A 23,878-nucleotide genomic window follows, 5' to 3' on the forward strand; every position below is an offset into this window, starting at 1 on the left:
ACAATAGTTTATAGTAATGTCTAAAAACTAAAAACTGGTTTAGAAATACAAGGGCTACTCCAGTTAATGAATATCCTGAATATCTAATTAAAACTTACAAACAGGTATTTTATGTTGAATATTCTTATTTCATCATCCACATGGATTAACTATTACTTCTGTTATAACCTTGTCCTTATATACATGACAAGAAAAAGTAAATTAATTAATCAAAGCCACTCCTTAATATCCACTCTGGATATCACAAAATGTTTACAAGGTAAGGCACAAAAGGAATACAAACGAACAGCAACAACATTACCCGTAATTTCTTGAAGCACATTTTTCTAAATATATATGTAACTACATTTGCAGCAAGATACACAGCAGTTTTATAAGGAAAAGCATATCTTTAAAGTATTATGTATCTATATAGTACTAGTAGTAGAATGTTAAACTCCATGAGTGCATTTTGTTCACTGATATAACCCAAGCTTCTACAGCAGTGCTTGGCACATAGTAAGCACTCAAATAAATATTTGTCAAATGAATAAATGTGGTTTATTAGTACTAATTTTATGCTCCTATATCACGTACAAGGATTCTGTCACAGAAGTTTATACCCATATAATAAATTACAGACATTTTAAAGTGTAAATGCTCACCAATGAAGCTTACTCTAAAAATAGTGAAATAATAATGAATTGAATACTTTGTAGTTTACATAGTCATTTCCTCATAAAAAGACTGTCCTTCTAATAAAATACTGAAAAATAGAAATAGGGATGCCATAAGGTTAACTTAAAAGACGTATTCAAGATATTGCTTCTGAAAACATTCAGAAAGCTACTGTAAAAAGAAACAGCAACTCATTGAAAGTAAAAATGAAATATGCAGTGAAAATCATAGCTCAATTATAACCATCTACTTAATTAATATTCATTTCAAATTCTAAATGCAACATTTTAGCCCTTTAATCCTTCCTATTTAAGTTTTCTTACATTTCCTATGAGAAAGTAATTATATATAACTTTTAATTTTTTTAAGTTGATTTATTTATTTTGAGAGAGAGAGAGAGAGAGAGGGAGACTGCCTAAGTAAGGTAGGCACAGAGAAAGAGGGAGAGGGAACTCCAAGCACGCTCCGCGCTGTAAGCCCAGAGCCCGACAGGGGGCTTGAACTCACGAACCCTGCGATCATGACCTGAACCGAGATGAACAGTAGGAGGCTTAACCAACTGAGCCACTGAGTTGCCAAGAAAGTAATTATTTTTGTAAAAAGCTACACAGTACCTATTATATGTGTCTACACACTATGATCTACTCAGCCTTATCTGGAGTAATCTAGATCTAAATTACAAAAATATGAGATAGAGGAAAAGCATGAATGGGGAAAGGGCAGAAAGAGAGGGAGGGAGAGAATCCCAAGCAGACTCTGCCCTGTCAGCACAGAGTCTGATGCTGGGCTTGAACTCATGAACTGTGAGATCATGACCTGACCCTAAACCAAGAGTTGGATGCTTAACCAACTGAGACACCCAGGTACCCCCCAAAATAGATTTTTATCATCAATTTGTTCTGGAAAATATTTCTAATAAACTATACATGTACACAGCTGAAGAAAATATAAGATACATCTACATATGAATGACTTCTATTTGACTGTACACACCTAAAATGTAAAGACCTTAGACAAGCAGTCAAAATTTGTCATTTGGAACTCACAACCTTCCCTATCTGCTTTTAAGTTCATGACATATAGTCAGCCACCTACTCTCTGCCCCAATTCCTTCCAACCATTTTTACATGATGACATATATGGAAAACAATACTATTTACATAGCAACCCAGAGAAAATGGAAGAAGTTGCTCATTTCTAGAGGTGACCCAGCTACCTCAGTACCCACTTGTACTTGTAAGTGATAAAGGGATCAGTACCTCAGCATACTTTTATTTAACCCATTTATAGCACAGGATGAGCATACCCATACCAATTAGTCTACTCTCCCTCTTCTCCTAACCATAAGTTACAAAAAAATTTCAACAAGAGTATTTTAAGAAAATCGTTCCTAGGACCACATAAATTTTAAGCTATTTATTTACAATTATGAGACAACTGAGGAGAAATTTAAATGAAAAAGAGCTTCTTAATAAATTCAATTACAACTATTCCTTTACTATTCTTAGAAAAGTATTCTTTAAATCTAACTGGAAGATGAACAGTGACAATAAACTGCCTTCATGGGACAACAGCAGAGAAGAATAAAGAGGAAAATTTGTAATTTAATTTTACTATTCCTCTGATTTATAAGAGAAGTAAACAAGGGTCTGGGTAGGCTAAAATCTATTCCAAAGAGGTACTGAAGACAGAAATGCTTTATATTTTTTTAAGGTTTTATTTTAACTCCAGTTGGTTAACATACAGTGTAATATCCATTTCAGGTGTACAATATAGGGTTTCATCACTTTGATAAAACACCCACTGCTCATAATAAGTGCCCTCTTTAATCCCCATCATCTATTTAACCTATTCCCCCCACTCACCTCCCTACGGTAACCATCATTCTCAGAATGACTTATTTCGCTTTGCATAATACACTCTAGTTATATCCATGTCATTTCAAAAGGCTAGATTTCACACTTTTTTATGGATGAGTAATATTCCATTGTGTATACATATACACACACATAAACACACACCACCTCTTATTTATCCATTTATCTGTTAATGGACACTTGGGCTGCTTCCATAATTTGGCTATTTTACATAATGCTTCCATACACATAGGGTGTATGTACCCCCTGTGAACTACTTTTTTTGTATTTTTTGGTTAAATACCCAGTAATGCAATTGTTAGATCATAGAGTAGTTCCATTTTTCACATTCTGAGGAACATCCATACTGTTTTCCAGAGTGGCTGCACCAGTTTGCCTTCTCACCAATAGCGTACAAGTATTCCATTTTCTCCACATCCTCAGCAGCACCTGTTGTTTCATGTGATGCTGATTTTAGCCATTCTGACAGTTATAAGGTGATATCTCATTGTAGTTATGATTTGCATTTCCCTGATGGTAAGTGATGATGAGCATCTTCTCAGGTGTCCACTGACCATCTGTATATGTTCTTTGGAAAAATGTCTGTTCATGTCGGCTGCCCATTTTTTAATTGGATTATTCATTTTGGGGGTATTGAGTTTTAGAAGTTCTTTATACATTTTGGATACTAACCCTTGATCAGATATGTCACTTGCAAATATCTTCTCCCATTCCAAAGGCTGTCTTTTAGTCTTGATGATATCCTTTGCTGTGCAGATTTTTATTTTGATGAAGTCTCAATAGTTTATTTTTACTTTTGTTTCCTTTGCCTCAGGAAACATACCTAGAAAGAACTTGCTACAGCCAATGCCAGAAGACTTACTGCCTGTGTTCTCTTCTAGAATTTTTATGATTTCAGGTCTCACAGTTATGTCTTTGATCCATTTTGAATTTATGTTTCTGTATGGAGTAATAAAGTGGTCCCGCTTCATTCTTTTGCATTTTGCTATCCAGTTTTCCCAACACTGTTTGTTGAAGAGACAATGTTCTTCCCGTTAGATATTCTTTCCTGCTTTGTCAAGAATTAACTGACCATGTAGTTATGGATTCCTTCCTGGGTTTTCTATTCTGAACACATTTATCTATGTGTCTTTTTGCACCAACACCATAATATTTTGACTAATACAGCTTTGTAATATAACTTCAAATGAGGAATTGTGATGCCTCCAGCTTTCCTTTCTTTATCAAGGATTCTTTGGCTATTTGGGATCTTTAGTGGTTCCATACAAATTTTAAGATTCTTTGTTCTAGCTCTGTGAAAAAATGCTTTTGGTATTTTGATAGGGATGACATGAAATGTGTAGATTGCTTTAGGTACCATAAACGTTTTGACAATATTTGTTCTTCCAATTCATGAGCGTGAAATGTCTTTCCATTTCCCTGTGTCCTCTTCAATGTCTTTCATCTGGATTTCATACTTTCCAGAGTATAAGTCTTTCACCTTCTTGGTTGACTTTGTTCCCAGGAATCTTCTTGCATTTGGTAAAATTGTAAATGAGTCTGAGTCCTTAATTTTTGTTTCTTCTTCTTCATTATTGGTGTATAGAAATGCAACAGACTTCTGTACATTGATTTTATATCCTGCCACTTTACTGAATTTAAAAGTTACAGAAATTTTGCAGACTCTTTCAGGTTTTCTATATAGAGTATCATGGCATCTGGAAATAGTAAAATTTTGACTCCTTCCTTGCCGATTTGGATGCATTTTCTTTCTTTTTGTTGTCTATTTGCTGTGGGTAGGACTTCCAGTAATATGCTAAATAACAATGGTGAGAATGGACATTCCTGTCTTGATCCTGACCACAGAGGAAAAACTCTCAGTTTTTCCCCACTAGTGATGATATTAGCTGTGGTTTTTTCATATATGGCCTTTATTCTGTAGAGGGATGTTCCCTTTAAATCTACTTTATTGAAGGTTTTCATCATGAATGGATGCTGCACTGTGTCAAATGCATTTTCTGCATCTACTGAAATGACCATATGGTTCTTTATCCTTTCTTTTATTAATGTGGATTGATTTGTGAATGCTGAACCACCCTTGCACCCCAGGAAGCCATCTGGCCCTGGACTTCTGTTTGCTGGAAAAATTTTGATTACTGATTCAATTTCCTTGGAGGTTATCAATCAGTTCCAGTTTCCTATTTCCTCCTGTTTCAGTTTTGGTAGTTTACATGTTTTTAGGAATTTATCCATTTCTTCCAGATTGCCCAATTTATTGGCATATAGTTTTTCATAATATAATCTTATAATTGTATTTCTGTGGTGTTATGATCTCTCTTCTCTCATTTGTGATTCTATTTATTTGGGTCCTTTCTCTTTTCTTTTTGATAAGTCTGGCTAGGGGTTTACCAATTTTATTAATTTTTTTCAACAAGCCAGCCCCTTCTTTCATTGATCTATTTAGTGGGGTGTTTTTGTTTTGTCATGTGTATCATTTATTTCAGCTCTAATCTTTATTATTATACTTCTTCTGCTGGCTCAGCCTTCATTCGTTATTCTTTTTTTTTTTTTTTTTTTAGCTCCTTTAGGTTTAAGGTTAAGTTGTGTATTTGAGATATTTCTTGCTTCTTGAGGTAGGCCTACATTGCCATATACCTTCTTCTTCTGACTGCTTTTACTGTATCACAAAGGCTTTGGACCACTGTGTTCCCATTTCATTTGTTTCCATGTATTTTTTTATTTATTCTTTACTTTCCTGGTTGACCCATTCATTCTTTAGTTAGATGTTCTTTAGCCTTCATGTATTTGTGGTCTTTCCAAATTTCTTCTTGTGGATGTCTTCTAGTTTCATAGCATTGTAGTCATAAAATATGTATCATATAATCTCTATCTTTTTGCACCTTAATGTTAAGGCATCATTTGTAACCTAGCATGTGATTTATTCTGGAGAATGTTCCAGGTGTACTTAAGAAGAATGTGTATACTGCTGCTTTAAGATTCAGTGTTCTCAATATATCTGATAAGTCCATCTGGTCCAGTGTGTCCTTCAAAGTCATTGTTTCCTTGTTAATTTTGTTTAGATGATCTGTCCATAAATGTAAGTGGGGTATTAAAGTCCGCTACTCTTACTATATTATTATCAATTAATTCCTTTGTATTTGTTACTGTTTTATATTATTATTTTAATTTTACAGAGACAGAGTGCGAGGGGGTGAGAGGGTCAGAGGGAAAGAGAGAGAATCTTAAGCAGGCTCCATGCTCAGCACAGAGTCCAATGTATGGCTTGATCCCACAACCCATCAGGACCTGAGCCAAAATCAAGAGTCAGATGCTCAACCAACTGAACCACCCAGGTGTCCCGTTAACTGTTTATATATTTGAGTGTTCCAAGTTGGGGGCATAAATATTTATAATTGTTAAATCTTCTTATTGGACAGACCCCTTTATTATGATATAATGCCCTTTCATCTCTTGTTACAGTTTTTGGTTAAAACCTAGCTTGTCTGAAATAAGCATGGCTACTCTGGCTTTCCTTTGATGTCCACTTGCAAGATAAATGTTTCTCCATCCTCACTTTCAATCTGCAGGTGTCTTTAGGTCTAAAATAGTCTCTTGTAGGCAGCATGTAGATGGGTCTTGGTTTTTTATCCATTCTGACACCCTAAGTCTTTTGATTGGAACACTTAGTCCATTTACATTCAGAGTAATTACTGACAAATATGAATTTAGTACCATTTTATTACTTGTTTTGCCAATGTTTCTGAAGATTTTCTCTGTTCCTTTCTATTCTTTGTCAATTTTGGTCTTTCTTTCCCAAAGTGTCCCCTTCACATTTCTTGCAGGGCTAGTTTAATGGTCATGAACTCCTTTAGTTTTTGTTTGTCTGGGGAACTATTTCTCTCCTATTCTGAATGACAGCCTTACTGGATACAATATTCATGGCTGCAGATTTCTCCAACTCAACACTCTGAATATATCATGCCCCTCTCTTTTGGCCTGCCAAGTTTGTTTAGAAATCTCCGGCTAGCCTTATGGATTTTCCCTTGTAAGTTAAAGACTTCTTTTGTCTTGCTGTTTTTAAGATGTTTTTATCACTATATTTTGCAAATTTAGTTAGAATATATCTTGGTGTTGGCCTGCTTTTACTGGTTTTGAAGGGAGTTCTCTGTGCCTCCTGGATCTGGATTTCTGTTTACTTCCCAACATTAAGGAAGTCTTCAGCTATTATTTCCTCAAATACTTTTTCTTCCCCCTATTCCTTGAAGAGTGAAATGTTTATTAAGGAATCACCAAATTAGTTCAGCTGCAGCCCAAAACCCAGCCATGCTTGTTTGAACTCAAGGTCATTTACCTAGGTGGCACCTATCTCTCTTCCCTTTACAGTAAACTGCTTTGCTACATGATTCTCAAGTGACAACTATTTAGAGCTATTTACACTGTTCTGTCTTTAGATATTTGCTATTTCAAATATTCAGATTTTTAGTCCCAGCTTTGGAATTCCTAGACACCCAGTCAGGCAACACTAGGATATATGGGGCCTTAACACTAACCCTTCAAATCAAGATATAGGTCAAAGCAACTTTAGCCAGTAGAAAATTCAAAGATGTTCAGCTGTGGGACACCTGGGTGGCTCAGTTGGTTAAGCGTCCAACTGCGGCTCAGGTCATGATCTCACAGATCAGGAGTTTGAGCCCCCGTCAGGCTCTGTGCTGACAGCCCAGATCCTGGAGTCTGATTTGGATCCTGTCTCCCTCTCTCTCTGCCCCTCCCCCATTCATGCTGTCTTCCCCCCCAAAAAATAAATAAACATTTAATAAATAAACTTCAAAAGACATTCAGTTGTATGTACACTCATGCACAAGAGAAAAAGAGAAAGAGAAAGCAAAAGAGGTGATAAGCTGTACATGACACAGGGAAAATTTAAAGTATACAACTATAGATTATGAAGAATTACAAAGGAAAAAGCCTAAACTATTAACACTACTTTCACTGTACAGAGTTAATTACAACCATACTTGATTATAAGCAATGTTTCTAGTCATTTATATGTAGTTAAGTGAAAATACCATGGTGGTTCTGAAATTAGATGTGTCTAGGTGTGAGTCTCACTTGTACCAATCATTTATAAAAATAAAAATTATCAACAGCATTGCAAGTCTACTCAAGAATTAAGTTAGCTAATGCATGGAGTGAAAACAATACAGCAATCAGTTTATATACACATACATAAACACTAGTTTTTCTTTCTTCCTTTCCTCTTAAATACCAGAGAGAGCACAATGACTTGCTTATAATTAAACATTAACCAGATACTTGTTATTATGTGACCTGATTATTCTAGATGCTTACAAGTTGAGGAAAGATATTCCTTTGAGCAAAAGAGTAAGGATAATTAATAACTGAGAAAACCATGGCCATGATATTTTCTAAATCAATGTTCCATGATAAAGGCAACATTCATTAGACTCACTTTCTTCCAGCTTTAACGAAACTGAGGGATTGCTTCCCGTTTCATCCACATTTCCATCACCACCTCCTCGAGATCTTGAATTCCAGACTTTAATCACTTCAACATCATTGTCACTGCCACTTCCACTTGAGCTACTATCTTTTTTTCCTTTTTTACCCTTTGTTTTCTTCTTTCTAAAAAAGGAATAAATTTAAACTGTTAGGAAAGCATAGTAAAGACACAAATGCCAATTATGAGAGGACAATCAGCAATTAGGGATTTTAAATGTGTTAACACAGGACACAAGAAGTATTCAATTTACTTTGTATAATCATCGGAACTTAAACTCATGGAAGTTTCATCTGAATCTGAAGCTATAAATTCATCCATACTGTCTTCATCAAAGTATCCCTAGAGAAAAAAAAATGATGAATATTTTAATAGTTTATTTCAACTTCTATTGAAAATTATAATGATATTTATTTTATCTAAGGATAAATTAATTTTCATGGGACAAGAAAGAGCTAAGGAACTATCATAGATTAGAAAAAATAAAGGAGACAGGATAGATATGCTTACTAAATGCAATGTGAGGTCTTGGATTGAATCATGGAAAAGAAAAAGGACATAAATACAAAACTGATGAAATCCAATTAAAGTCTGTTGTTTAGTTAATAGTATAGACTCAATGTTAATTTCTTAATTTTGGTCATTTTACCATGGTTATGCAAGATGTTAAGAATAACATTTAATACTCCTTCCATAATCATAATGCATTCTAACATACAGAAATTAACTAGAAATAAAGTTGAATTACTGTACCACAAAGCAAAAGAAAATTCAAACATACAGTAAGTTTATATAGTTCAACATTTTTCCTAAAGTTATTATGCTTCCAACAGATACCTTTAAGGTTACCTGATTTACCTTATTTTCTTTGCTAATGTAGTCCAGCTGCAAACACCAAGGATGAGTCCAGATTCTACTTAACATCTGAAAATCCTGGAAAAGTTTTGCACCTGCCTTTCCTCTTCCACCTTCACTGCTATTACCTACACCTGATCAATAAAAAAAAGCAGTTAATGTTGAGACATAAGAATTCTCTATGTTGGGAGAGGTGGGCAGAGGGCAGAGATGGGTTAAAGAGATGATGGGGATTAAGAAGGGTACTTGTCATGATGAGCACAGGGTGATGTATGGAAGTATTGAATCATTACATTGTACACCCGAAACAAAATTTACACTACATATTAAAAAACCTGAATTTAAATAAAAACTTAAAAAAACTCTTGTTTTAGACAAAGCCTTTCTGTATCCAATCTTTTGACAATTCTTTCCAAATATTCTTAAACAAAGAAATGTACTCCTAAAAATTATGTTTTTCATATTAAAAACATTAAATTTCTTCTGCCCAGAGTAATTTCAACAAAATCACATTTTTCTATGAAAGTGAAATAAAAATGAAATGAATGCACATTTCACTAATATGACAAAATTAACAAGGCAGTAAGATGCAAAACAAAGCCGATTAAAAGACAAAAAGCATTTAAACAATAACATATTTTTCTGTCCAGTTTCAAAAGATGCAAATTCACCAGTAATTAGTAAATCTTGCCTCCACTCATGGCAAGAGAAAATTTAATCGTATGAAACACTAAATCTGGTACTGATTATTCTGTCTTATAAGAGGTATTTCTACTAAGTATGATAGAAATCACTCTATGAAAATGAAGTTATCTAATTTCTTGATATACAACTTTCACAGCATTCCCTTATAATTTTTTCATTTCCATAATGTAAGTGATACTCTTTCACATTTGACTTTAGTGTGTCTCCTCTATTTATTACTTTTTAAGTACAGCTAAAAAGATACTATGTTGATCTTTTCAAAGAACCAAATTTCGGTTTCAATGATCTCTATTTTTTTTCCTCCTTTATATTTATTTATGCTCTAGTCTGTATTCTTTCCTTCTTTTTACTTGCTTTGGGTTTAGTTTGCTCTTAGTTTCTTAAGGTAAAAGGTTAGATTATAAATTTGAGATCTTTCTTCTTTTTAAATTATAGGCATTTATAGTTGTAATTATCCCTCTTTAAGCATGCTTTACTTGCATCCCATATTCAAGAACCTTGTGTTTTTGTTTTCATCTGTTTCTAAATATTTTTTAATTTCCCTTGTGATTTTTTTCTTTGGTTTATTGGCTATTCGGGGCTGTGTTATTTAGATACAATTGTGAATGTTCTAACTTTCCTTTTGTTAATGTTTTCTAATTTCATTGCCACGCGGTTAAAAAAAATATTGTGTGATTTCATCCTTTTATATTAATTGAAACTATTTTAAAGTCTAAAATATGGTCTATCTTGGAGAATGTTCCATGTGTACTTGAGAGGACTGTGTACTCTGCTGCAGCTAGATGGAGTGTTCTACAGATATCTGTTAAAGTCTAGTTGGTTTATAGTGCTTTCCAAGTCTTGTATTTTCTTGTTGATCTTCTACCCAGCTGTTCTATCACTGAATGCCTTATGAGTCTTTAAATTAATGTAAAGGAAAGAAGGATTAAAAAAAAAGGTAATCGAAACTATATCATTTTATTCTCCAACAAAGACTTAAAAGCCTATTTTTGTTTTGTGGGGGAAAAATTACTCTTGCAAATAACATAAATATCGTCTATTATAGAGAAATTTTATACGACTTTTTTAGGCCTAAGAAAAAGGGAGAAATTAATGTTTTTAATGTTTATTTCTTTTTAAGAGAGAAAGAGGGAGAGAGAGAGAGAGAGAGCAAGCAAGGGAGGGGCAGAGAGAGGGGGAGACACAGAATCTGAAACAAGCTCCAGGCCCTGAGCTGTCAGCACAGAGCCCAACGTGGGGCTCGAACTCTGAACTGAGAGATCATGACCTGAGCTGAAGTCGGACCCTTAACCAACTGAGCCACCCAGGTCCCCCAAAAGGGAGAAAATTTTTAAAGGGAAAAAACTTCTACCGAAAAAGGGAAAAAAAGTTTCTTCTATCTACACTACTGACTTATATTAGCATTGATATTCTTTGTGGGGAATGCAAACCACATAAAAAACATATGCTAATAAGGTAGCCAAATAAACATCCACAAAAAATGTTGTCTACTCAAAAAAAGTACTATCGTTATTGAATCATTCTATCTTTAAAAAATTTTTTTTGACTTCCAAATGACTTTATTTGGAAAACTTGCCAAAAAAGGTTAGGTGAATACATAATGAATTAAGCAGGGCAATCTGTTATTCAACCTCATTTACATCCATGGTTTTTACATGAGATGTTATCATGGGGTCTGAGGTAAACTAATAATGGTCTCCCAAATATATCTACATTGCAAACCTAGGCACCCATGAGTTATTCCTTACGAAAAAGGAACTTTGCAGATTCAATCAAGATACGGGGCCCTAAAGTAAAGAAGACCATCCTAGTTGATCCAGGAGCGTTCAATACAACCACAATAGTTCCTATAAGAGGCATCCAAAAGTGAGAGTCGGAGGTGATGTGATAACATAAGCACAGATTGGAGTGATACACTTTCAATATGGAGAATACAGGCAGCCACCAGAAGCTAAAAAAGACAAGGAAACATTTTCCCTCCCTAGAACATCCAGAAGGAACCAGCCCTGCTGACTTTAGTCCAATGACACTAACCTTGGACCTCCAACCTCCAGAACCATGAGTTGTGTTCTAAGCCATCAACTTGATGGTAGTTTTCTGCAGCAGCAAGAGGAAAACAATACAGCATCCTAGTGAAATGTTTATCAAACCCGGTGCACATAAGAATTACTTGGGCAATTTGTTGTACAGATCCTTAAATTCTATTCCTATAAATTCTGATTTCCTAAATCTGTGATGAGGCACAGAAATCTAAACTTTCTAAGAAGTTTCTCAATGGTTGCACTGCAAATTAGGGTACAAGTCAAAAGAAGAATGGTTGGGGAAAACTCACTGCTTCAATTAGTATCCTAGGGCTGCCGTAGTAAATCACTACAAACCCAAAATTTTAACACGACAGAAATATATTCCCTCACAGCTTGGGAAATCATAAGTCCAAAATCTGTCCTGAGTCAAAATCAGAGTCCACAGAGCCACACACATTCACTCTGGGAGCTCCAGGTGAGGATTTGTTCCTTGCCTCCTCAAGGCAATTCCCTGACTTGTAGCCACATCAATCTTTGCCTCTATGGTCACTATGTTGCCTCTTCTGTGTAGATCAAATCTCCCTGAGCATCTCTCCCAAAAGACACCTGCAATTGGAATTAGGGCCCATTTGGATACTCCAGGACAATCTCCTCATCTCAAGATCCTTAGTTTAATCACCTCTGCAAAAATCCCTTTTCTTATAAGGTAACACAGGTTCCAGAAACTAGGTAAGATCTGACCTCTCCAGGTGGCCATCATTCAGCCTACCCCATTACCTTAAGTGTCCTTCAAGGTTATTCAAGGATGAAGACAGTAGAGCTGAAGTAAACTTTCCAAAAATACAAGACTAAAAGCTTTTGATTCTTTACAAATTACAATTCTCCTTTTGATTCTTTACAAATTACAATTATACTATTAAAACCCAGTCTCAATGGAGTATTCTGATGATCAATTAGCTATAATAAACAGGGAACTGGAGATGATCATAATAAAATACCAGGGACTATATAAATAAATTTTATACAGTTTCCCCAAGTCCTGAAAATCATTTCAAATCATTTTCCACATAAATGATTAAAAAGGGTTGGGAGTAGTTTGGCCACTAAGAATTTAGAAACACCTTTTAGGATTTCTACATTGCTTTATCACAAAATCCTTACTAATAAAATAATTCCTTTGTACCATTCTCAGAAATCTGATTTTCTCACCTCCAATGTTCCTTCAGTCAACCGTTAAGAATCAAGGCCATTTATAACATAACAAAGCTTTATGAAAGCCTGAAACCCAAGCAATAACAAACTACCAAGAGGTGCCCAGAAGAATTCTACATATAATGAACAATAAGTGAAAAAAGAGTATCTCGTGGATATTAGTTATTCCACTGCCTCAATACTTCAACACAGGCCTTAAAACGCTGACTTTAAGGAAATGGCTGTTACACCTGTTCAAGTCTAAATTTAAATGTTATAGTCATACCACATTCTAATTAGCCACACAGTATAGAAATCTCACAAAAAAACTACCACCCTTGAACTACCATGCAAAGTCCACTAAAACTGGTTAACATTCTTTGGGGTATGCATATTTTATTTCGTAGAAAGTAGAAGAAAGAAAGGAGCAACATTTTAAATACTATAGAGTTACCAGCTCATATCATCAAATAGCCCATCATTAGCCCAAATTCCTACTAACTTTCAAGTTAAGGGTGCTTCACAAAAACAGACACTCAGATCAATGGAACAGAACAGAGAACCCAGAAATGGACCTACAAATGTACGGCCAACTAATCTTTGACAAAGCAGGATAGCCAATGGAATAATGACCATCTCTTCAGCAAGTGGTGCTAGGAAAACTGGACAGCGACATGCAGAAGAATTAACCTGAACCACTTTCTTACACCATACACAAAAATAAACAAAATGGATGAAGGACCTAAGACATAAAAGCCTAAGACAGGAAGCCATCAAAATCCTTGAGGAGAAAGCAGACAAAAAACTCTTTGATCTTGGCCGCAGCAACTTCTTACTCAATACATCTCCAGAGGCAAGGGAAACAAAACCAAAAATGAACTACTGGGACCTCATCAAAATAAAAAGCTTCTGCACAGCCAAGGAAACAATCAGCAAAACTAAAAGGCAACCAACAGAATGGGAGAAGATATTTGCAAATGACATATCAGATAAAGGGCTAGTGTCCAAAATCTATAAAGAACTTATCAAACTCAACTCAAACTCAAAAAACAAATAATCCAGTGAATAAATGGGCAAAAGACATGAATAGACACTTCTCCCCAAGAAGATATCCAGATGGCCAACCGATACATGAAAAAAATGTTCAACATCACTCATCATCAGGGAAATACAAATCAAAACCACAATGAGATACTACCTTACACCTGTCAGAATGGCTAACATTAACAACTCAGGCAACAACAGATGTTGGCGAGGATGTGGATAAAGAGGATCTCTTTTGCATTGTTGGTGGGAATGCAAGCTGGTGCAGCCACTCTGGAAAACAGTATGGAGGTTCCTCAAAAAATTAAAAATAGAACTACCCTACGACCCAGAAATTGCACTACTAGGCATTTATCCAAGGGATACAGGTGGGCTGTTTCAAAGGGACATATGCACCCCAATGTTTATAACAGCACTATCAACAATAGCCAAAGTATGGAAAGAGCCCAAATGTCCATCGACAGATGAATGGATAAAGAAGTTGTAGTATATATGTACAATGGAGTATAACTTGGCAATCAAAAAGAATGAAATCTTGCCATTTGCAACTACGTGGATGGAACTAGAGGGTATTATGCTAAGCGAAATTAGTCAGAGAAAGACAAATATCATATGACTTCACTCATATGAGGACTTTAAGAGACAAAACAGATGAACGTAAGGGAAGGGAAACAAAAGTAATATAAAAACAGGGAGGGGGACAAAACATAAGAGACTCTTAAATATGTTGAACAAACAGAGGGTTACTGGAGGGGTTGTGGGAGGGGGGATGGGCTAAATGGGTAAGGGGCTTAAGGAATCTACTCCTGAAATCATTGTTGCACCATATGCTAACTAATTTGGATGCAAATTTTAAAGAAAGAAAGAAAGAAAGAAAGAAAGAAAGAAAGAAAGAAAGAAAGAAAGAAAGAAAGAAAGTAAGTTAAGGGTGCTTCAAGCACAAATTATAATATCAAGGGATCTCAGACTAATAATATCCCCAGACCCCTAGCAGAAAGAAAAAAAAAAAAAAACAGCAAATCCTTTCTGGACTAACCAACCTTTATCCTGGGCCTCAAAGAATTCCCACATGTTAATAACCCCAAGGGATACTAGGAACTTATGGTCAAAAGTACTTAAACACACATGGAAACAAGGCAGCATGCTTGAACTGACAGAAATGAGAGAGATGAAAGAGATCTATAAGGATTTCAGAAACTGGAATAATCAGACATAGACTATAACTGTTTACTATGTTTAAAGAAATTTTTAAAGACAGGGGCGCCTGGGTGGTAACAGTCGGTTAAGCGTCCAACTCTTGGTTTTGGCTCAGGTCATGATCTCAGGATTCGTGAGTAGGAGCTCCATGTCGGGCTCTGCACTGCTGGTGCAGAGTCTACTTGGTATTCTTGCTCTCTCCCTCTCTTTCTGTCCCTCCTGTGCTGTCTCTCACTCTCTCCCTCTCAAAATAAATAAACTTAAAAAAAAAAGAAATGTTAAAGACAATCTTGAAAGTACATGTAAGGCACAGGAAATCATAAAGAACGAACAATTAATTAGCTGGAAGATAACTGAATAAAACTTCTGTGGATAAAAAGTAAGTCACTGAGTTTTTTTTAAGTTTTATTCAGATATAGTTCACATACAATTTACCACTACAATTCATTAGTGTATTCACAGAGTTGTGCAACCATCACCAAAATCCAGTTTTTAAAACATTTTCATCACCCTCAAAAGAAACCCTGCACCCCTAAGCCATTATCCCCCAATTTCCTTATTTCTCCCACATCCCTAGGAAACCACTAATCTACTTTGTCTCTACAGATTTGCCTACTCTGGACGTTTCATGTGAATGGAATCATACAACATGTGGTCATTTGTGACTGGCTTCTTTTACTTAAGCATATGTTTTCAAGGTTGATCTGTGTTGTAGCATGAATCTGCATTTTCTTCCTTTTCATGCTGAGTAATGTTCTATGATATGCATGTACCAAATCTGTTTATCCCTTCACCAGTTGATGGACATGTTCTAGCTCTTAACTATTATGAATAATGATGCTGTGAATATTGGTGTATAAATCTTTTGTGTGCACAAGTGTTTTCCTTTCTATTGAGTATACACCTAGACATGTAATTCCTGGGTTATATGGTGACTGTATACTGAACCTTTGAAGGACTGCCAAATTGTGTTCCACATAAGTTGCACCATTTGACATTCCAGACCAGCAACACACAGAGTTCCAATTCCTCCACATCCTTACCACTTGCTGTTTTTTAATTTCTTGGATTATAACCATCCTAGTAATAAAATTTATCTCACTGTGGTTTTGATTTACATTTCCCTGATAGCTTGTTATGCTGAACATCATTTAGAGCAGTGGATCTCAAGCTGAGGGTACATGAAATCATCTGTAGGGCTTATAAAAATGTAAGTGCCTGAGCCCTACTCCAGATGCACTTAATCAGTCTCTAAAGGATGACACTTGGACCCATGCAATTTTAGACACAAAGCATATTACTGTTTTCCATTTATAAGAGTACAATTCAGTGGCATTAAGTATAATCACAATGTTGTGCAACCATCACCACTCTCCATTTCTAAAACCTTTTCATCATCCTAGAAAGAAATTCTGTACCCATTAAAAATAACTCTGTATTTCCTTCTCCCCCAAATGCTGGTAACTACTACTCTCTGCCTCTATGAATCTGACTACTCTAGGTACATCTAAGTGGAATCAACAGTATTTGTCCTTTTGTGCCTAGTTTATTCTTTGGGGCTCATTAATATTGTAATGTGTCAACATTTCCTTTTTTAAAAATTTATTTATTTTGAAAGAGAGAGAGAGAGTGAGCATGCATGGGAGGGGCAGAGTGTGTGTGTGTGTGTGTGTATGAGAGAGAGAGAGAGAGAGAGAGAGAGAAAGAGAGAATACCAAGCAGGCTCTACACTGTCAGCACAGAGTCCCATGCAGGGCTCAAAACTCACAAACTGTGAGATCATGACCTGAGCTAAAACCAAGAGTCAGACGTTTAACCAAATGAGCCACCAGGCGCCCCAGCATTTCTTTTCTTTTTAAGACTGAATATCCCATTGTGTGTGTGTGTGCGCATGTACATAAAGGAAAATTAAGAGGGCTTTAATTTCTTTGAAATTCATTAAAAGTCAGTCTTATGACTTTAATTCTGTAAATATTAAATCTATTATAAGTTATCACTACTAAAATTAACACCAAACTATTGCTGGTATAAAAAGCAAAATTTAAATGAACTTCTTAAAACCAAGTACAATCTAAAAAGAGTCAAATATAGAAACAAAAGAAATTTTGGAATGTGTAACAGAAAAATACCAAACATTGTAAATACAAGTGAGAGAGATGGGTGATAGGTTTCTAGTAAGAATCAAGATACCTTTAATAGAACCCATGTGGCCTTTTATGGACATTTTTCTCAAAGGGACTATTAAGTCAGGTTATTCTACTTTAAGGAAAAGAAAACATCACATTTAGTAGGGTGGAACCCCAGACCTTTTCACAATTAAAATATTCATGGCACCAGATGAGAATTTAACAATCATACTTTTCAGAGTTTGAAGCTTTTAATAATTGGTACTTTGGATATTTACTATCAATTAAAGCCACAAAGAATAAAGCCCCCTTAATTCTTAAATATTGCATTACCCTCAAAAGAGTACATTTTAAGGTCTATATATGAGCCATTAACATTTTGCTATTGGTTATTAAAGACAACTGATTCTCTGATACTTGGAAACACAGTAGCTGGCATTTTCTCTAAGATAAAACAAAATTTTAAATGGAAAAAAAAGTAAATTAAATGACCAAATTTACTACCTGTTATTACTCAGATATAAATGAAAGGTAACTCTCTAAGTACATAGTAGCTCTCTCATTGGAATAACATTTGGTTAATTATGTCTTCAATTTTTGTCATTCAAAACACAATGGTACAATAAAACTAACAGTTTCTGACTGATATACAAATGAAAATGTGTGCCTTCCAGAAGTGATTTTCAGGACGCCTGGGTGGCTCAGTCGGTTAAGTGTCCGATTTCAGCTCAGGTCATCATCTTGTTGTCTGTGAGTTCGAGCCCTGTGTTGGGCTCTGTGCTGACAGCTCAGAGCCTGGATCCTGCTTCGGATTCTGTGTCTCCTTCTCTCTCTGCCCCCCCACCCCCCACTCATGCTCTGTCTCTGTCTCTCAAAAATGAATAAATGTTAAATTCAGCAAAAAAGCACTTCTGTAAAACACTAACATTCAAATCCTATTTTCCCCAAAGCAAAATAATGCTTGAGGACCATCATTATTCTGTTCTCTAAAATGCCCTGCTGTTAAAAAATTAAAATAAAATAAAATGCACTGCTAATATGAAGAGTATCCCTTTACTGATACAAAGCATCATTTTAATATGTGTGTACATACTTCCACCTTCTATTATTTTTTTGATCAATTATTTTATTCACAATGGCTAATGGGTACTTTCTAACCTGTATCGCCTAAATAAACCTAACGTATCACTTGGTGAAAGTTACCAGAATGAAGTGACTAAGAAATAAGAAATCTCACTTCAGACCAGAGGCTAGGTTTTGCTCTGTGAATAGTGACAACCCTGGGCACACAGTCATGGACACACACACAGACACATGAGCTTACTGACGATAACATTAATACCTATCCATTGTATTTCTTAAAAGCCCATAGAAAAGAATAAGAAGTATTCTTATCTAAAAGATCCTCATAATGAAACCACCAAAAAACCAAAAACAATTTCTGTCAAGCATTTTCATGTATTTTAGGCATTTGTGTATATTTTTATTATAATGTTGGGAGCATAATATATGTCCTGCCTTGCATTTTGCTTTTTTTTGCCTTTTATTATTGTGGTTCAATTTTTTAAATAATACACTGGACTTTTATATATTTTCTCTTACATTACTAATAATTTTCCTGAAATAAAGCTCATTACAAGCTAAGAGCATTATTCAATATACTGTGTATGTTTTTTTCACCAGTTTGCTCCTTAGTTTATTTTGACAATTTAGTGTTTTTTAAATTAGAAATAATTTGTGCTTTTACAAAATAATCATACCCATGTGATTCAAATGCACAATTGAAAAAAAAAAACAAATGACATGGTAAAATTACTAAAACAACATCCTTCAGAAAAAGAATGTCTTTAGAGAAAATATAAAAATAAACTAAGCATATTTGTTACCTGTTAAGTGATCTAAGTAGTACTGATAGAGCTTGCACTGAATAGGAGTCATTCTCACAGCTAACACATATTCATGTTTTGGAGGCAAGAACTTTGTTAACGCTGTATAATCTTTCCTCTGTAATTAACAAGAAAGATAATGAAAATTAGTTAACCTAAATATATGAAAGGAATTGACTGTTCAAAGAATTATCATTGCTTGCAACTAAAAGATATGCATAAACAGGTACCAAACATACAAGAAAGCATTTTCTTAAACATATTTACCCTCTTTAATCACACAATGATCATCATATGATTGTAATTATTATATTTCATATGACTATACAATATGATGTATTGGTAATAAGAGACTGCAACACACCAGGCAGGTTTTAAATTGAAGTGGTCATATTACCAACCAAGTAATTTATGTTTTCAAATGGTCTCCTCTATATAGAAAAAAGAAAGAAAAAACGTGGGAAGGGGATATAGTAGGCAGTGTTAAGAAAAAGACTTGCTTTAATCATACACTAAAAACAATGAATCAAAGTCTGATGCAGTCTGGGTTGTCCTTCGGGTAAGATGTGCCAATATACCAGAGAATAACACATAACTTTAGGGGAACTGTTTACCCACTTGAGAAAGCAAGCCATGTATAAATACCCTTGAAACCATTTAATTATAAGAACAAGAAATAACAAACACGAAATGTGCTAGATACAAATGACTACTAAACCAGGAAAACATTGCCTAGGTAGCAGCAGCAATACAGAAACAGAGGAGTTGCTAGTACCTATGGCTAACCTGAACAAACAGAACGACTGCCTTATATGATGGTAGAATATCCAGCCAGGAAAAAAAAAAAAAAAAAAAGAATATCCAGCCAGAAGCACAGTCTATCTCTAAAGATTTGTTACATCTTTGTGGCTATGATTAATATCTAGTGTCTGAAGAAAATGTACGGATCTTAAGATCTACTAACTGCTGGCTCAAACTCTATATACTTATTCACTCACCAATAGAGGCTCACTAAATATCTGTATGTAAACAGTACTAACTAACCCATTCAGGTTATTTTATTACTTCAAATTAATAAAACTGTTTCTTCAGGATTTTGTTAAAAATGACCCTCTCACAATTCATAATTACATTTCCTACAAATATTTCAAATAAGTGAGGTTCAAGCCACTATACTATAAAATTAAGGTGAGCATAGGAATTTCTTAATCATAATAGCTGTGTTTCTTTTACATACTCCCTATCTTAAAGATGAGAAATCTAAACATTAACATATTAAAATATGAAGCTATACACTTGGCAAATGAATTAATCAAGTATGCTATAAACCTCACAATGGAACTCTTTTTTTGAAAGTTCAATGTTTCAAAAACTTTTGAAGACAATGCTAGGAGATTTAACTATAAAACTATATATTTAAAAAAGAGGAAAGAAAACATAAAACAAAGTTTAAATTCAGAAAACATTTGGGATTGTAATCTAACAAAGCAACGATATTTTATTATATGGAACATATTTGTACCTGAACACATCCAGCTAACATCTCATAGAGAATGTGAGCACGCTTTTTCATCACTCTGACATCTACCATGGTAGAATCTGCACACTGACCATTTTGGATTGGATTTATAAATCGATTCCTGAACTCCTTAATGGATCCCAGCAAATTTTCCTTGATAAAGTTAACCATGCAATGATCTAAGAGAGAAGACATTAGTTCACTAACGACAATAATAGCTAAAAGGGACTCAGGTAAACTTTCTGATAAAATGTTCATGTCAAAAACACATGCATGGAAGCATTAGAATTAAGCTACAAAGAACAAACAGTAAACTGAGTATAGACTAAACATTGGTTATAAGTCAGTTCTGGAACTGGATTTCCAAACCAGATGAGAAATTCAAATAAAACCATCACTATATTCTAGATATGAATGTTTAAAAAAAACACCTAAGAACATTTTATTCTACTTCCCTGTTCTTTATAATAGATATGGAGTATGAAACAAGTATTCTGTAATTCTAACCATGATTTTATGGACAGCAAGGGTATCTAGTGAAAAAACATATATATTGAATCAAAATAATAAAATCAGGTAATAAGCCACTATATCAAATTTTGTATTAACTGTTCTAGTTCCAGAAGCTCTTAATAGAGTTATCAGCCATCCTATACAATATAAGATCACAATGTGAAAGAGCATTTTTTCACCATTTCAATATAAATTAGTAGTTATTACATCAAAATTGATATTTACAGGATACAAAGGACTCTCTTAGAAAATTCTAAGAATATATAATTAGATATTAAAAGTAAGACAGAACATATTCTCATTATAGCATAGCCCTTAAAAAGTCATGAATAATATGGGTGCCTGGGTGGCTCAGTCGGTTCAGCATCTGACTTTGGCTCAGGTCATGAGTTGGAGTCCCACATTGTGTGAGCACAAGCCCTGCTTCAGGTGCACACGAGCCCCACTTCTCTCTCTCTGCCCCTCGATCACTGTGTCATCTCTCTCTCAAAAAAAAAAAAACTAAAAATAAAGTCATGGATAATATTGAGAATTAAGTGCAGTTCAATCAAGAACTAGGAATGAACTCTACATGCAGTATCACTTAAAGCAAAGTTCCACGGGAGTAAAAAAATACTTCTTTGTGAATTTCACTGTCAAACACCACTGGTTTGCTTTCTTCACTGTATCATAAAACTCTTCTAACTAACGTTTTATTGTTTTTGCAATGTGAAGTAGCATTTCTACAAATGAAGTAACAGAAAAGGGGGAAACTGAAACAGATAAAAAATGAAGATGAAATATAGGTTACAATGAAGTAATAACCAGTATTACAAATAATAAAATAAAAAATAATTAAGTTACTAAAGGGCTGGAAATAACATAAAAATAACAAAAAATATTGCAACGGATTATAAATAGGAAATTTCAATTTATTAGCTGAATATAACTCCTGTTTCCTCAAGTATTCTCACACATATGAAAATGAGAGAAATTCACAAGTCACCTGGGTTCACATCATCTGTCCTCAGTCTGAACAAATTCTATGCTGACACAGATTCGACATAGCTCTCCTTTTCGCATCTCCACATTCCTAAAAATATTCACACTTGGCATTTCTTTTCAATTTCCTATAGTACCTCTCCCTAAATTATAGTTTGTTACAGTATCTCCTGAATAGTCACCAATGCATTTGTACTTTTAAAGCCATCATTAATACATCTGATAATTTTTATAGATTTCAAATTCTATGTTTATATTTGAACATTCAAAATGGTACACCTTTTGACTATGGTTTACCATTCATATTTATAAAGCATTCCACTTGAAATGTATGGTATTCTTTCATAGAAGACTAAGATGGACCTGTGTAGATCATGGTCAGAGACTATACTAGACAGAAGAAAGGCAAATGGCAAAGTGGCAAAAATAATATCTGAGGCAATGCCAAAACTCTACAACATAACTGCAGATATTAACTCACACTCAATTAGGTTATTTTGAAGTGGTGTTCCTGTTAAAATAATCCTCCTCCTTGATCGTATAGAATTCATAGCTTTTGAAACAGCAGATGCTTCATTTTTCAGAATATGGCCTTCATCACAAACAACAAAGTCGGGGCCTATAAAAATGTGTAGAAAAAACAACATTTAAGCTGAAAATGTAATCCATTTAAGTAAATAAGTTAACCCTTTAAAGTGCTGCTCTTGTGGGAATAAAACAACACGCTCATAAGAACAGTCATGTTTTATCTGCTGCTATATTTGCTGTATTTTGTAATGTGGCACTAACTAGTATTAATTATATCCCAACAGTAGAGTAAAGTACTACTACAGATGGTACTTAAGATTCTCTGAATAAGAATATAAAAATAAAAATAGAAGAGTGTAAAGATCTCTCCAACATATTTAAGGTATTTGAAAAAACAAAATATATTAATAATTGGAAAACAGTAGCTAAAGATATATTACAGCACAACATATCAAGTTAACACAACTGCCTAAGACTAAGCAATTCATATATACGTGAAAAGACAAATTTCAAGCTACATTTTAAGAAATACTGTATAAATCAATTGGCTATGCAGTATCTTCCATGTAACTTATTCCAAATAAATAATACTCTTTGCAGGGAGAAAATTTAATTGATAAAGGACAGATAAATTGATTGTTATATGGCTACAGGATGGGGGAGAACACTTTCCAAGCTATAAAAGACCTTACACCTGAGAGTAACGTCTTCAAAAGAAATACATCCACTTTCATAACATATTATTGCTTCCTAAAGCATTGTTTATACACAATTTGCTTGCTGGTTAACACACATACTACTTTAAATATTGATTTCAACAAAAGCAGTTGTCAAATTACTCCCCATCTGTTAGGCGTTAGAGAAAATTCATCTTCTACATGATTTCAAAAGTAAACATTTCAGTATGATTGGCCAAATAATACAATTATTATTCAGTATTCAGATGGGGCTACACAAATATTAAGACATTTTAAAATTACTAATATACTTTCTAAAAACAAAAATCTACACATAGCTTTGTATTAAAAAGCTACATACTGGTTTCTTTTGAATCCTGAAAGTTTTCAAGAAAGAAAAATTGTGTTTTACACAAGTGACTTAACTGATTTTCACCATCTAACATTCAGTGTCATGAGGGTATGCTAAAACAGGTACTCCCATACAATCTTTGTGAGCGTCTAAATTACCATCTGACATTTTGGAAGACAACTTTACAGTATCTATTAAAATGTAAAATAGTGTACCTTCTGACCCATTATTTCAATTTCTGGGAATTTA

At 34.4% G+C, this 23,878-nt stretch overlaps 1 protein-coding gene across 13 annotated transcripts in view; it reads right to left on the reverse strand.

Moving 5' to 3' along the window:
- The window catches only part of ATRX (ATRX chromatin remodeler), a 307,952-nt gene that overhangs the window by 84,785 nt on the left and 199,289 nt on the right, over window positions 1-23,878 (reverse strand). For all 13 annotated transcript variants that reach the window (XM_053202513.1, XM_053202509.1, XM_053202506.1 and 10 more), the window contains 6 exons: window positions 22,554-22,691; window positions 20,582-20,757; window positions 19,060-19,177; window positions 8,890-9,020; window positions 8,285-8,373; window positions 7,984-8,156 (listed from right to left, as the gene is read on the reverse strand). In XM_053202513.1, coding sequence (XP_053058488.1) covers window positions 7,984-8,156; window positions 8,285-8,373; window positions 8,890-9,020; window positions 19,060-19,177; window positions 20,582-20,757; window positions 22,554-22,691 — 825 coding nt within the window. The remainder of the gene's footprint in view (window positions 1-7,983; window positions 8,157-8,284; window positions 8,374-8,889; window positions 9,021-19,059; window positions 19,178-20,581; window positions 20,758-22,553; window positions 22,692-23,878) is intronic.

This window comes from Acinonyx jubatus, chromosome X, assembly GCF_027475565.1.
Source record: "Acinonyx jubatus isolate Ajub_Pintada_27869175 chromosome X, VMU_Ajub_asm_v1.0, whole genome shotgun sequence".
Classification (NCBI taxonomy): Eukaryota; Metazoa; Chordata; class Mammalia; order Carnivora; family Felidae; genus Acinonyx; species Acinonyx jubatus.